The 15,750-nt window shown below is 40.0% G+C and overlaps 1 protein-coding gene across 1 annotated transcript in view; it reads right to left on the bottom strand.

Annotated features, from left to right (window-relative positions):
* Window positions 1-15,750, bottom strand: part of LOC136858525 (transmembrane and coiled-coil domain-containing protein 4) — a 153,772-nt gene that overhangs the window by 121,113 nt on the left and 16,909 nt on the right. Inside the window, exons 3-4 of the mRNA XM_067138128.2 lie at window positions 11,703-11,872; window positions 11,429-11,573 (exon numbers count right to left, since the gene is read on the bottom strand). Of these exons, the coding sequence (XP_066994229.2) occupies window positions 11,429-11,573; window positions 11,703-11,872 (315 nt within the window). The remainder of the gene's footprint in view (window positions 1-11,428; window positions 11,574-11,702; window positions 11,873-15,750) is intronic.

Genomic DNA, 15,750 nt, shown 5'->3' with positions numbered 1-15,750 from the left:
TCATGAGATGATGTCTTTTCATTACAGTGGACATCATTTTAGAGCTTTCAATTCACATAGGAGGAATGTTAACATTGAAAAGGTAACAGGGGTGTAAATACATAGTGTTACATGCCAGCCCTCTGTATTTAGCCCCCAGCTCCCAGCCTGAGGACATAGTGGAAGCCTCTCCCCTCTATTGTTCTCTTTGCCTGGTTTCCCTGTACACCTTCTGGAACATGAAACAAGGATGTTGCCACTCCAGCTGAGTCCCAAACATTATAGTACTCTATCATCAGGATATAAAAAGGAGGCTAGCCACGAATGGTTCAGTCAATAATGGGAGTGGAGCGGCAGTAGTGCTGGCTGTCGTCAGTGTCCCAACAATGAATTAAATATATTTTGGATCCACCTTTTCAATACAATAATAGTTTTTGATGTGAATTATATCACATGCCGTTCACAAAAGAATGGTACTAGTTTTGACACTAGTTCTGTGTCATCATCAGCCAATGATGCGAAGGTGCAAATTACAAATACCCAAAATCAATATAAAAACACAAGACTTTTAGTGTCCCACCAGTCTGAGTATCGTTGTATACCGAATGGAGTACTGTGTGTGCTGCCTTAGAGTACTGAGAGGATAATTGTGTGCACTGTCTTGGACTACTGTGTGTGTACTACCGTAGATTATAGACTGACGTGGAGTCTGTGTACAAAACAGTTGGTGTGAGTAGAGTGGTACAGTTACGTTGTTGTGAGAGATCGTTAACAATGTTGAGTTGTTGCTGTTATATAACCACTATTTTTAGTTGTCAGTGTTGAGTAGTTCACTGTGTATAGCAGCCATGTGAACTGAATATACTAACTGTGTGAGTGGTGGACTTTATCTTTTTTTTTGCTAGTTGCTTTACGTCGCACCGACACAGATAGGTCTTATGGCGACGATGGGACAGGGAAGGGCTAGGAGTGGGAAGGAAGCGGCCGTGGCCTTAATTAAGGTACAGCCCCAGCATTTGCCTGGTGTGAAAATGGGAAACCACGGAAAACCATTTTCAGGGCTGCCGACAGTGGGGTTCGAAGCTACTATCTCCCGAATATTGGATACTGGCCGCACTTAAGCGACTGCAGCTATCGAGCTCGCTGGACTTTCTCTGGAGTCAAGCCAAGGAATAGTTGTCGTGTTGTGGTATCCAGCATCCCCGTGTTCAATCCTGTCTGCATGCAGCTGTTGTGTGTGAAGTGATTGAAGGTTGTCAATCAGGATTACTGCTGTCCAGGTAATAATGGCAAGGAGAACTACCTACTGTGAGGAGAACAAAGACTTTGTAAACAGGCAGAAATTAGTGAACTGTGGTCATTCATGGTTGAATATAATTGTGTGTGTACTAATTAGGTCATCCTGAATTAATTTAGATTGGTAAAGCTGACAGTGTTTCATTTCTAACAAAAATGTTGTCAGAAGATGGAATAGTCCCCTTGTGTGACACATCATTGTAATCGGCGTGAATCAGCGGGCCGGAAACTGCAGGTTTCGACTGCCATCGGGAACATTTCAGAAACATTTCAGAATATCTGCGTGTGGTGAGTATACAAACACATTTAAATAGTTATGTTTCCTCTTCTGGTAATCTCTGCAATCCAGATGAGACCAGAAGACACATGCAAATGGAGGCTCAGTAAAATGCACTCTTTGAAATAAAGATGGAAGAAAGCCAGAAGATGGAAGAAGACCAGAAGATTAAAAAAAGCCAGTAGAGGATAATGAAGAAGTGGAAGAAGGCCAGAAGAAGATAGTAGAAAGCCAGGAGATGATGATAAAGGAGATAGGAGACAGAAGATGATTAGAAGACGATGGAAGCCTGCCAAAAGAGGACGAGAGACAAGCAGAAGAAAATGGAGGGCAGCCAGAAGAAGACGGTCAGAAGAAGCTTGAAGATAAGAAGATGGAAGATGGCCGAAGAGACAGGATGCGACCAGATGATGATGAAAGACAGCTGCAAGACGATGGAAATGAAGATGGAAGCTCAGAAGAAGGTGGAAGATGAACAGAGAAAGACTGAGGAAGGTCTCTACAATATAAAGCACATTCTACAGGTCAACACGCTGTCCTAAAGATCTTGTACAGAAGACTGCAATTTCTATTCCAGGAGGAAGAGCGAGTATGAAGTTTGCTGCTGAAGAACCACCATGAAATTCATGTAAAACTGGAGCCGTGATTCCTGGATGGAAGAACAGAGGGATGACGATCGTCATCTTCCCCTGTTACTCCTGGCACACTGGTCTGCAGTGCACAAGACCACGGAATGCACATCCGCAAGGATGATGTTTGGAGGAGAGCTGTGTCTCCCGGTGGATTTAGTGTTCAGCCGACCTTAGGACTATCCCACTGAGACCATCTGGATCTGACGAGAAGACTCGAGGATGTATATGACGCTGTCCAGAAGAGTCTGAGAATAGAAGGCAACCGGAAGAGGGCATGGTACAACCAATGAGGGGGACAACTGGAAAACAGAAGAACGATCTAGAGTAGCTGTATAACTCTGAAAGAAAGAGAGGCTTGTCTCTCAAACTAAAGCAGGTGTGGGAAGGTTCTTACTGAAATTCTGAGGGGGAATAAATGGAACAAATGATATCATCTATCGGGTACAATGGATGCCAAGATGCAAGATGCATGTGGTACATCTGGACTGATCGGCACGATACTGAGGAACAGCTGAGAAGATAACTTGTCAAGACTTAGCATCAATATATGTGTTCCTCCACACATCAAGATTAAAAAGACTTACAATGTCTTAGTCACATGCATTATATTATGGTGAATAATTTTTAACCTTAATGTGGACTCTTTATCATGTTGAATCCATGGACTTCCAAAAATTAAGTAGAAAGGCCTGGTCTCTCCTTAGGAAGCTTGGTGGAGGCAAACCATCACACCGTACTAACGGAGCTGTTACACCAAATCAAATTGCGTCCAACATAGTCAACACTTCAAGAGCTCCTCAAAATAAAGAACACACGATCAAAGTTAAGAAGGAATTAAGAGAGCTCAAGAAAATATGCACCTCGAATTCTGAATATTCCATTCCATTCACCCCAGAAGAAGTTACAATAGCACTGAAAGATATGAAAGCAGGAAAGGCTCCAGGTTTCAATGGTATTCATCCAGAGTTCCTTCTCAATTGTGGTAAAAATGTAAGAATATGGTTAGCTAAATTTTTCACAGACATTCTTCTAGCAGGCAATATACCCCATGAATTAAAGAGGGCAAAAATCATTGCTATTCTTAAACCTGGCAAACCTAACAACAAACCTCAAAGCTATAGACCCATTGCACTGCTTAGCATGATCTATAAACTTCTGGAAAGAATTATTTATAACAGTATTTTCCATATCATTTTTAAAAACCTGTTGAACAAGCTGGCTTCTGCCCGCACCGAAGCTGTACAGATCAGGTCCTTTCTATGACAACATTCATAGAGGCTAATTTTCAAAAACACCAGAAAACTTCAATTGCCTTCGTTGATCTAACAGCAGCATATGATACTGTGTGGAGACAAGGATTGATTCTCAAACTTCTACGAATCATTCCATGCCTGCACATTGGAAATCTTATTAGCAACATGCTCAGTAACAAAAACTTCCTGGTTCAAATTGGCAATAGTATGAGCTCACTGAGGAATCTTAATAATGGTCTCCCACAAGGTTCTGTGCTGGCTCCCCTTTTGTTCTGTTTATATATAGCAGATATGCCAGAGACTACATCTAGGAAGTTTGGGTACGCAGATGACTGGGCCCTTGCTGTTAGCCATATAGACTTTGAAGTTACCGAGGATATTCTAACCAGAGACCTGTCTACTATGGGACGATACTTTCGTGACTGGAGGTTACAGCCAAGCGCAGCAAAGACAGTAGTTGCTTCGTTCCATCTCAACAATAAACAAGCGAAGAGAGAACTGAAAGTTCACTTTTGATGGCAGATTACTCTCACATACCAAGTATCCAAAATTTCTAGGAGTCATTCTAGATAGGACCCTAAATTTCAAAGAACATCTTACCAGAACTGCCGCCAAACTCAGAACCAGAAATAATATCCTGCAGGAACTGTGTGGCACTACGTGGGGGTCAACAGCTTCTACACTTCGGACTTCTGCCCTTGGACTAGTTTATCCCGTGGCTGAATATTGTGCTCCAATCTGGATAAACAGCGCTCATGTTAAGCTTGTTGATACTCAGCTCAACCAAACCATGCGTTTAATATCAGGGACAATCAGATGTACTCCAACATACTGGCTGCCATCATTAAGTCACATACCAACTCCATCCGTGAGAAGAGAACAAGCACTTATCAAGGTGTACAATAATATGTGCAACAATTCCTCTCTTCCTGTACATCTTGACCTCCCTGTTATTAACAGGAAGATACTTCACTCTCGCCACCCTCCATTGAATACTGCAAGGAAGCTTGCTGAAAGTAATTTCAACATGATTGACAGCTGGAAGCAATTATGGAAGACCTGTGCAACACCAGAACTGCAAGCTATGCCATGCATCACATGTAGGCCACCAGGTTTTGAGCTCGCCAGAAAAATTTGGTGTACTCTAAACCGAATCAGAACTAATTGTGGTAGATGTGCAGACTCCCTTTATAAATGGAAGAAAATTCCATCTCCCGAGTGTAGTTGTGGTGCTGAAAGACAAACTGTTCAGCATATTATCCAAGAATGCCCTATATCAGCCTTCTAAGGAGATTCAGCCGAGTTCCTGATGGCTACTCAAAATGGTGTTAATTATATTAGAGATACCAATCTGACATTTTGACTTAATGTGTTCAGACGTGAAAATAATTTTAAAATACTTTTATTGTGATGTGATTGTAAACCATACGATAAATAATAATAATCATGGACAAACTTATTTTTAAGTAAAACACTTTTTATTATTCTTGTTATGTGTGTATATATTGACTTGTGATTCTTCTGTCTTGCACGTTTTGATAGATTGGCTGATGATGACACAGGCATGGTGTCAAAACTGGTACCACATGTAAACATGTTGTGATGTAATTTGCTCAACAAAGCAGTACTGTATTGAAAAGGTGGAACCTAAAATATACCTCATTTTATTGTAATTCTAAGTTCAATATGGACGTATTATGAAATTCTTATCTTTTAAAGATAACTGATCGAGATGATCAACTCATAAGGGGGGGGGGGGAGGTGGGGGTGTGTGGCAATGTTACATGTCAGACCTCTGTATTTATCCTCTTTGGTATTTCTGGGAAGGAACTAGTGAGTCAGATGGGAGCTTTCAGCCTAAGGGTATAATGACAGCCTCTCTCCTTAATTGTGTTCTTTGTCTGGAACTCGAACCAGTCAAGCCCTTAAGATTCTAGTACTCTATCATCTATATATATAAAATAGCTTGTCCTGACTGACTGACTGATTCATCATCGCCGAGCCAAAACTACTGGACATATAGAAATGAAATTTTGGGCATAGATTCATATTAAGATGTAGGTGCTCGCTAAGAGAGGATTTTTGGATATTCCGTCGCTAAGGGGGTGAAAAGGGGGGTGAAATTTTAAAAAGAGTGTATCTATATCTCAAAACTTTAAAAGTTTACAGATGCAAAAATTGGTATTTAGAATCTTCTTTTAAAATAAGGATACACGTATTTTTTTGTTTTCTGAAAACCCCAATAGGAGGGGTGAAAAAGGGTGAAAATGGGGAAAAATGGGTTGAATGCCTTCAGTCAGGATACCGGTACTTATATCTCAGAAACTGAAGATATTACAGACCTGAAAATTGGTACATTTGATCTCTTTTAAAAATAAAGAAACACGTATTTTTTTGTTTTTGGAAAACTCAATTAATGGGAGGGTGAAAAGGGGGGTAAATTTTTAAAATGAGTGAATCTATATCTCCAAACTTTTAAAGTTTGCAGATGTAAAAACTGGTATTTAGAATCTTCATTAAAAATAAAGAAACACGTATTTTTTTGTTTTCGGAAAATCGCAACAGAGGAGTGAAAAGGGGCGGAAAAAGGGTTGAATGCCTTTAATGAGGCTATATATCTCAGAAACTGAAGATATTACAGGCCTGAAAATCGGTGTCTGGGACCTCCTTTAAAAATAAAGAAACACGTCTCTTTTTGTATCTGGAAGATCCAATTAAGGGAGGGGGTGAAAAGGGGGTAATATTTTAAAATGAGTGTATCTATATCTCAAAACTTGGTATTTAGAATCTCCTTTAAAAATAAAGAAACACGTATATTTTTTTCGGAAAATCCTAATAGGAAGGGTGGAAAAGGTTGAAAAAGGGGTCGAATGCCTTTCATGAGTCTACTTATATTTCAGAACCTGAAGATATTACAGACCTGAAAACTGATATTTGGGATCTACTTTAAAAGTAAAGAAACACGTATTTTTTCGTTTTTGAAAAATCCAAATATTGGGGGGTGAAAAGGGGGGGGGGTGAATTTTTTAAAATGAGTGTGTCTACATCTTAAAACTTTAAAGTTTACAGATGTAAAAATTGGTAGTTAGAATCTCCTCTAAAAATAAAGGAACACGTATTTTTTTGTTTCCTGTAAATCCCAATAGGAAGGGCGTAAAAGGGTGAAAAATGGGTTGAATGCCTTTAATGAGGATACATATATCTCAGAAACGAAAGATATTACAGAACTGAAAATTGGTATATGGGATCTACTTTAAAAATAAAGAAACGCGTATTTTTTAGTTTTTGGAAAATCCAATTAACGGCGGTTAAACAGGAGTGACAAATTGGGGTGAATTTTTTGAAAGACTATATCTACAGAATATCTTGGAAACGTAAAATGTTACAGACGTAAAAAGTGGGTGTTTGGAATCTCCTGTAAATGTAAAGAAACATAGGTGATTTTTTTGGAAACTCCACTTAAGGGGAACTCAAAAGGGGTGATATTTTAAAATGAGAATTTTTACAGTATATCTAAAAAAACTTAACATGTTACAGAAGTGAAAAATGGTATTTTTATCTCTATTAAACATAAAGAAACGTGTATTTTTAGTTTTCGGAAATACCACTTGAGTAGAGGGGGGGGGGGGTAAAAGTGACTGAAAATGGTGTTGAATTATTTTTAATTAGGCTACTGATATCTCAAAAATGAAGATGTTACAGACGTGAAAAATGATATTTGCAATCTGTTTTAAAAGTAAAGAAACACGTATTCTCGGAAAATCCAATGAAGGGGGGGGGGGGGGGGGTGAAAGAATTGAAAAATTAATTGACTTAATTGTATGAGAATACATACATCTAATAAAAACTAAAGTTGTTACAGAAGTGAAAGTTCGTATTTGGATCTCCTTTAAAAACAAAGAAAAACGCGTTTAGGGGGAAAAACCATCTTTGAGGGCGGGAGTGTCAAGGAATTGAATTCCTTTCATGAGGACACATAAATCAAAAACTGAAGAAGTTGGAGTCGTGATAATTGGTATTTAGATGATCCTTTACTATTAAAGAAACAAGTATTTTTTGCGGGAAAATTCACTTGGGGGGGGGGGGGGGGGATAGTGTGAACTGAAGTGAAAAAAGTAAATTACTTTTATGGGGATACTTATCTCACAACTGAAGGTAATAGACGTGAACATTGGTGTTTGGAATCTCCCTTAAACATAAAGAAACAAGCCTTCTTTTAATTTTTTTTGAGGGGGGGAGGGTGGTGGTAAATAAACTTAACGGCGGTGCGGTGTAGAAGGAGGTGAGACCAATTGATATTACTGTTCTTAATGTACTTATAAGGATCCTCCATTGCTCAGGCGGCAGAGCGCCGGCCTCTCACAGCTGGGTTCCGTGGTTCAAATCCCGGTCACTCCATGTGACATTCGTGCTGGACAAAACGGAGGAGGGACAGTTTTTCTCCAGATACTCCGGTTTCCCTGTCATCAGCCACTCCAGCAACACATAATAATAATAATAATAATAATAATAATAGTAATAATAATAATAATAATAATAATAATAATGTTCCGGACCGTCGTCAAATGTGCGGACCGCGCTGGAAACGGCTCCTGGACGGGTAATGACTAAGAATGCAGTCCGGCCGCGGGTTCAGTGCCGCCAAGGCGTCCAATATGACACCACGCCGGATCTCCTGAAGGATTTTATCCATATTAAAAATGATTATATTTATGGACCCAACTGACCGGGAGGAATACCTGAGCCTAGCCCGGGAAGTACGAAATCGATTGCTGGAAAGGAAGATTGATAAATGGGAGGAAACGTGCCGGAATCTAATAGAAAACGAGTCAGATCGGGAATTTTGGTGGATTCTCGCAGAAAACGAGTCAGATCGCGAATTTCGGCGGATTATATATCTAAAACAATAAGCATTCAATTACAAATTTCAGTATAATACCGTAGCGAAGCACGGGTATCTTGCTAGTCAGTATATAAAAAGGAGGCTAGCCACGAACGATTCAGTCAGTAATAGGACTGGGACAGCAGTAGCGTTGGCTTTCGTCACTGTCTCACCAAAGACAGAGTATCGTCACATACTAAGAGAGGGAGAGAGGGGGAGAGATAGAGAGTGAGTGTGCACGCGTGCCTCAGTGCCTTGGAGTACTGAGCAGAGGACTGTGTGTACTGCCTTGGAGTACTGTGTGTGTACTGTCATGGACTATAGACCAACGTGGAGTCTGTACGTGGAACAGCTGGTGTAAGTAGAGTGGTGTAGTTATGTTGTTGTGAGGAGTATCATAGTCATCATTAGCACCGTCAAGTTGTTGCTGTTATGTGACCACTGTGTTTTTTTTTTTGTTAAGTTGTCAGTGTTAAGTAGTTCACTGTGTGGAGCAGCCACTTGAATTGACTGTGTTGACTGTGTGCGTCAGATTTTCTCTGGAATCGAGCCAAGGAACAGTCGTCGTGTGTTGTGATGGTCAGCAGCCCTGTGTTCAAACCTGCCTGTATGCAGCTGTTGTGTGTTAGTGAGGGAGCATGCAGAGCCAAAGTGAAAGCGAAAGGTGGGTTGTCAATCAGGACTGTTGCTATACAGTTAATACCAGTGACCCAGACTACCTGCTGTGAGGTGGACAGAGACTTTGTAAATAGACAGCAATCAGTGGTCTTTTATGTGTGCACGTGCGTGTGTGTAGTAACTGGGTCATCTTGAATTAAATTAGACTGGTAAAGCAGACAGTGTTTTATTCTTCACAATATTCTATGGCATTCACTGTACAACCTGTGTCTGGAAAGTAACCGGAAAAATTTAACCAGGATGATATGTCACCCAGTGTCAGATTTCTATGGAACAGGTGGGAACTTCCTGGATTCAGTACTGGATTTCTTTTTTTCTTTTTTTTTCTTTTTTTTTTCTTTTTTGTAGTCTAGAAGAAATGCCCTTTCACTTGGATGATCACCTAGTGAGAAGCAGATTTTCATATAAACACTACTGAAGCAGCATTCCTACTCTCAGTGTCCTATTGCTGTTTCATTACCATTAAAATAGCATTCCTTACTGAATTATTTTTTCTTTGCAGAGATCTATATTTTTTGTAATTTCAAGACGACTTCCAAGCATTTACTATGCAAGTTTATGATCACTGATAATTATATGATGAGTGGAACATTTTTCCAACAGTACTTGCATTTTTATTTATTTACTTATTTAATTATTATGCAAGCTACCAATGAAGTGTTTATCCATCTGATGTTAGAATGTAATTCTTTCTTTTTTTTTTTTCTTTTGTTAGTGGCTTTACGTCGTACCGACACAGACAGGTCTTATGGCGACGATGGAATAGGACAGGGCTAGGAGTGGGAAGGAAGAGGCCGTGGCCTTAATTAAGATACAGCCCCAGCATTTGCCTGGTATGATAATGGGAAACCATGAAAAACCATCTTTAGGGCTGCCGACAGTGGGAGTCGAACCCACTATCTCCCAGATGCAAGCTCACAGCTGTGCGTCCCTAACCGCACAGCCAGGTAGGGAATGTAATTCTAGGATAATTTCTAACACTTAAAACTGTTGAACAAAGACTAAATAATAGAGCCAGAAGATTTTTTTAATGCATTTCTTGAAGATAAAATAATATGTTGTATTCATATACAAAAAGTAAAGCATATAATGACTGAAATGTTATGGCTTTTGAAAGTGAACTGTCAATTACAGTAATTCATAAATGTCAACATTTTTACAAAGACTTTCTGTTAATGCACATTTGTTTGCCACTAAAAATTATTTTTATCTGTATCCATGTTTGATATAATGACCACATTGAAAGGGACAACAATAAAGAAATATTTGCAGATTTTATTCTGATTTATAAAACTGTTCCTTATGAAGAGACGACCACTTAGATAGATTCCCTGTATTTTAGAAAGGCATGTGTACAGGATTACAGCTATACTTACAGAGGTGACTGATTGATTGGAGTAATCTTGTGTAATAGATAATTAAGTACAAGGGCATAAAATGGAATATTTTTAGATAATGGAGCAATCAATACTGTGATACATGTGAATCACACTTAGTACAGAACAAATGTAGGCTGTGTATTGCACAATTACTCATTTCCATGTTAGCTGATGTATGGTTGAAAGCCCACTTGTCTGAATAAGCTATGAATATTATCAGACCCAACTGCGCAGTTGTCAACCTTGAACGTCAATCAAGATAGGAACTATCTACTGTCAGTGATTTCCTTGTAAACACAAATGCAACCTTGCATGACTAACTGAATACTTAAGAGGCTTCAAATTGAAACTTTATCTATATTTCTTTGATTCTGTTAATTCTTCAGTTGTTTTATGACAAAAATTTCAAGTTGCTTGAAAGGTGCACACTTACCAGTTGCTAATCCTGAGGCAAAATGTGAAAGAAAACAAAAGTACACTTTTAATAAAGAAATACTGTTCAGAGAAAGGTTTAACATAAACTGGGTCAAAGGTTTTCTGAGTCTTCATGAGTATGAAGATAATAAAACAAATAAAGAGATCGTCTTACACAGTTGTTATACCATCAATATACGGATCACAATATTTGATTTTGTAATTCACCACACAACTTGTGAATTATCAGAACTTTTCTTTTACATTAAGCTTAATCCAAACTATTTTTTCTAAGATCTACTACAACCCACTAGCCCAAATTACAATGCTGTGATCCCTAGTTTTCAAAAGTGAACTGCTCCTGTACCTCTACTGTTTGTCAATCAAACCAAGGCTTGCCATCACAGAGAACAGGGTCATAAACTACATACAGGAAGACTATAAGCTATGACTATGACTATCGGTCTTGGAAAAAGAGTTGGAATTAGGCAGTGATACTGCATAGTATAAGAAATAAATAACAAACAAGCTACAAAATTACATTCTAGAAACAGACTTTAACAGACTAGATTCAAAGGTTAGACATTGAGGAATAATTTTTACTCTCTAAACCAGCCACACAACAAAGTAAACCGTACCTTCACGCACACTCAAAAGCACAAGGTCTTGAACAACAAGTAGTGCATTGCCCTTGAGAGCTGGTTCATTTAGCAGCAAATCAATGTAAGCATCAGGTGTCTGAGATGCTTGGCCATCCACAAGACTAAACATCACAGATTCCACCTGCAAATCACAAACAAGCTATCATTACTACAATAATGATCTTTAAAGAACAGCAAGTATAATAAGTAATGGATCCAAGAACATTAAGAAATAACAAGAATGTATGTGAAAACTGAATTAATGCAGTACCTGTTTTGGTAATTTCAAATGCTCCAGCAGTAGTCTGATACAGCGGTGATTAAACGGCATGTCCCACTCATCATTAAATAACTCATTCAAAGCCAAGGCACAGATGGCTGCTAAGGAATATATTCCAGCATCTGACAATAGTGTCCCGAGGTTAACAGTCTTCTGTAGATCTAGAAAAGGAAACAAAATGATATTTCTAAACATCCACAAAGTGAAGCTTAGATAAAGGTCCACTGTTTCTCGAATTATTCTGCATAATATCATGCTCAGTTAAAAACATCTATTTACTGGCATGTTAAAGAATTCCTGGGGGACAACATTCCAGCACCTTGGCGTCTCTGAAAACTGTAACAAGTCGTTAGTGGGACATAAAATGAATATTATTATTATTTATTTATGCACATAGTGTACATCCACATTGGAGCACTTAAATCAATCCATATACACTACAATCTTCACAATATTAGTTGTAATGTTTTCTCAACTTCCTCTTGTCTTCCCAGAACTATTTCATTTTTTCTGACCTGGCCACCCTCTCTTCATCTGAAATGGTGTACTGTTTTCATCTGACTGTTTTTAATTTTAGTCTTGTATCTCTACTTCTCAGAATCCTCTTCTCTTTTCTCTCTGCAATTTATTTCATTGTTATATTCAGCTCTTCTGAATCAATCTGGACCTCAACAAACCAGTTGTTCTTGGTTTTACTTTTCCAAAAGAAACTGAATGATGATGATGATGATGATGATGATGATGATAATAATAATAATAATACGAGGGATTGTGGAAAATCTTCAAAAGACACTTGTGAAGGGTCCGCACTCCACAAGTGTGTGGGATTCTTACCCACTAAAAACCACACACCCTTTTCCCACGATGTGTATCATCACCCCAGGACCGCTCTCGCATTACTTCAGGGTGATATCGTGCTTTGTCTTTCAGACTTCTTCTTTCTTCATTTCTCCTTTACGAACGTTCGTATGCTTCCAAATCCTTCTTCTTCTGACGAAGGACATCCTCCACATACACTGCTATGCGATGGTTTCGCAACATTGCAGAAATAATATTATCTGTTGTCAATTCTCCTAGTTCAGTTTCCAAGCATCTTCTCAGAATCGTCCAACGGCCGCACACAAAGAAGGTGTGAAATACGTCGTCAATGTCGTCGTAGTATATGCATGCTGCATCACTCGCTCTGCCTACTTTATGCAGGAATTTCCGGAAATATCCATGTCCTGTTAGAAGCTGCGTGAGCTAGTAATTTACTTCACCAAGGGCCCTTTCAACCCAGATATCCAAGCATGGTATCAGTCGCTTGGTCCATTTACCTCGAGGGTCACTTTCCCATCTGAGTTGCCATCGCCTCATCCATTGACTAAAGGCACGCTTCTTTACACATTTCTTTCCCAGCTCTCCTTGGGTATGCCGGATTTCATGTCGCTCCAATGCGAGTAGGTCTATTGGGGCTATTGCTGCCACCGTGAGGATTGCAGGTTCGGAAACTGTGCGGTATACACATGCAATATGTACAGCCGCTCTCCGTTGTACGGCAGCTATCCTTCTCCGATACCAAGCAAATCTCAAGGATTCAGCCCAGATTTCAGAGCCATATAGGAGCACTGACTGAACAGTCGACATGAGAAGACGTCGTTTGCTGGATTTCGGACCTTTAATATTTCCCATCAGTCTGCTAAGTGCAGTCATGTATTTTACTGCCTTGTCTGTCACTCTCCGAATATGATTCCAGAATGTGAGCTTGAAGTCAAGTGTCACTCCTAGATATTTTGTGCTTGCCGATGTTTCAATCACTAACTCTCCAACAGTCATTGGTACAAGAGTTTCGATCCTTTTCTTCGTCAGAAGAATTATCTCCGTTTTGTGTTCGGCTAATGTTAGACTGTGGCTCATCATCCATTCTTTTATGCGCCGCATCACCTGGTTCAGTTTGATTTGAGCCATTTCAACATTACGAGCTACTATCCAGGCAGCCACATCATCAGCGTAGCCCACAACCTTCGTGTCCTCTGGCATCTCCAAACGTGACAAGCCATCATACATTATGTTTCAAAGATCTGGACCAAGGATCGATCCCTGTGCTGCACCAGCCGTCAGACGTTTTGTCTTTTGTCCATCTGCCGTATCATACCGCAGAGTGCGATCTTTGAAGTAATCTCTCATTATGCGCATAAGATATTGTGGCAGCTTGAAAGTTTCTTCAAGAGCTACCAACATGTCGCTCCACCTTGATGAATTGAAGGCATTCTTCACATCCAGAGTCACAAGAAGTGTCAATTTATGGGAATGATGGCTGCCCGTTTGTGCTCTTTCTGCTGTATTCACCACCTCCCACACTGCATCTACAGTAGCGTCGAGTGTCCTCTCCGAAATCCATGTTGGCGAACAGATAGATCCCCTGCTAGTTGAACTGCTTAGAGGATTCTGAGCTGCAGAAGTTTCTCCAGGCCTTTTCCAGCTGTGTCCAGCATACATAAAGGTCTATAACCACCAGGTTTTCCTTTGCTGATCACAACCAAACAAGCCATTTTTCATCAGGGACTAAAAACACCCGCTTGCAGGCAATGATTGTACATATTCAGCAACAGTTCTGGACGAAGTTCTGATATTATCTTTAGCACTTCTGTAGGTATACCATCTGGTCCTGGAGTTTTCTTGTTTCTAAGAGAACTAATAGCTCTATTCAGCTCTTCTACTGTGAAGAGGGGTATAGCATCCAGTTCTTTTCACTGTCACAGTCAATCCTCTCTGGATGGTCTGGGAATAGTGTATCCACAATTTGTTTAATGGTTTGCGGATCCGCACTCGGAGTTGAAAATGTCCCGAGTTTCTTCATTACAATCTTATAACCTAGTCCCCATGGATCATCTTCTACTTCTTTAGCCAGTGCCCACCATTTATCGGCTTTACTTTTTCTAATTGCATTACGGAGTTCCTTCTTTGCTGACTTGTACTCCGCTGTGACTGAGGTATTTTCTGTACTGCCTCTCATCCTCTGACCCTTGCGTCGAAGTCGCAGGCAATTCCTTCTCAGTTCAGCAATCTCTTTGGTCCACCAGTACGCTGGGCGCTTGATATTTAGCGGTCTCCTTCGGGACATTGAGGCGTTGCATGCTTGATGGATTAGTTGCATAGTGAGTTCAACACATACACCAGCTGCTTCTTTCCCTCTACGAGCAAAACCTTTTTCAGTTATGTTCTCCATTCCATTCCGTATTACATCAATGACCTTTTCCTTGTCAATACCCGCTACGTTCCACCGTGCTGGCCTGCGCAAGATGTTTCTTTCTTGAGGAGATTCTTGGAGGAGTCGAAAGATGATATATTGATGACCACTCCCCGTGTAGTTCTCGATCACTTGCCATTCAGTAATCTTAGGCACGATATCCTCTGATAAGGTTACATCCAGTATTGTTCCCTGGCATCCTGGCCATCAAAATGTTGGCACATTTCCAATGTTGTTGACCACCAAACCCGTTCTGGCTGCATCTCCATTATACGCCGTCCTCTGGAGTCACAAGCGACCACTACTTTCTTTTCCATTCTGCGTATTACATCCTCAAGGCCATCAAGTTTCATCTGAAAGTTGGAAACAGATTCATTTAGCATAAAATAACAGCTTACAAAAGTGATTCCCCCAGTCTGTCTCCAGACAAAACCGTCATCGCATCCATGCTGTGTTACTGAAACTTTTCCTAGATCTGGTATCTAAATTGCAGCTGTTCCGAGGTTATCCACAAACCACCCTGGATGGTCCCTCTCTTGATATGGTTCGCTAATAATAACGATGTCTACTTCCACCTCATAAATCAGCTGTGTCATAAGATCGTTAGCTGTTTGACTCCTGTGCATGTTTGCTTGAAGTATTCGCATCATTTACTGTGATTTTTGGCCTTTTCCAGAGCTTCACGAAATATAGCACATGCTCCCGATCCAGGAATATGATTTCGTTTAGCTTCATTGACACCCTTGTCTATACAAAGCATGCATCGTGGATTATTCTTTTTACAATCTACTGCCTTGTGGCCAGATTCTC

This window comes from Anabrus simplex, chromosome 1, assembly GCF_040414725.1.
Source record: "Anabrus simplex isolate iqAnaSimp1 chromosome 1, ASM4041472v1, whole genome shotgun sequence".
NCBI lineage: Eukaryota > Metazoa > Arthropoda > Insecta > Orthoptera > Tettigoniidae > Anabrus > Anabrus simplex.
The sequence above is the reverse complement of the archived record's forward strand: the minus strand, read 5'-3'. Positions and strand labels throughout refer to the sequence as shown.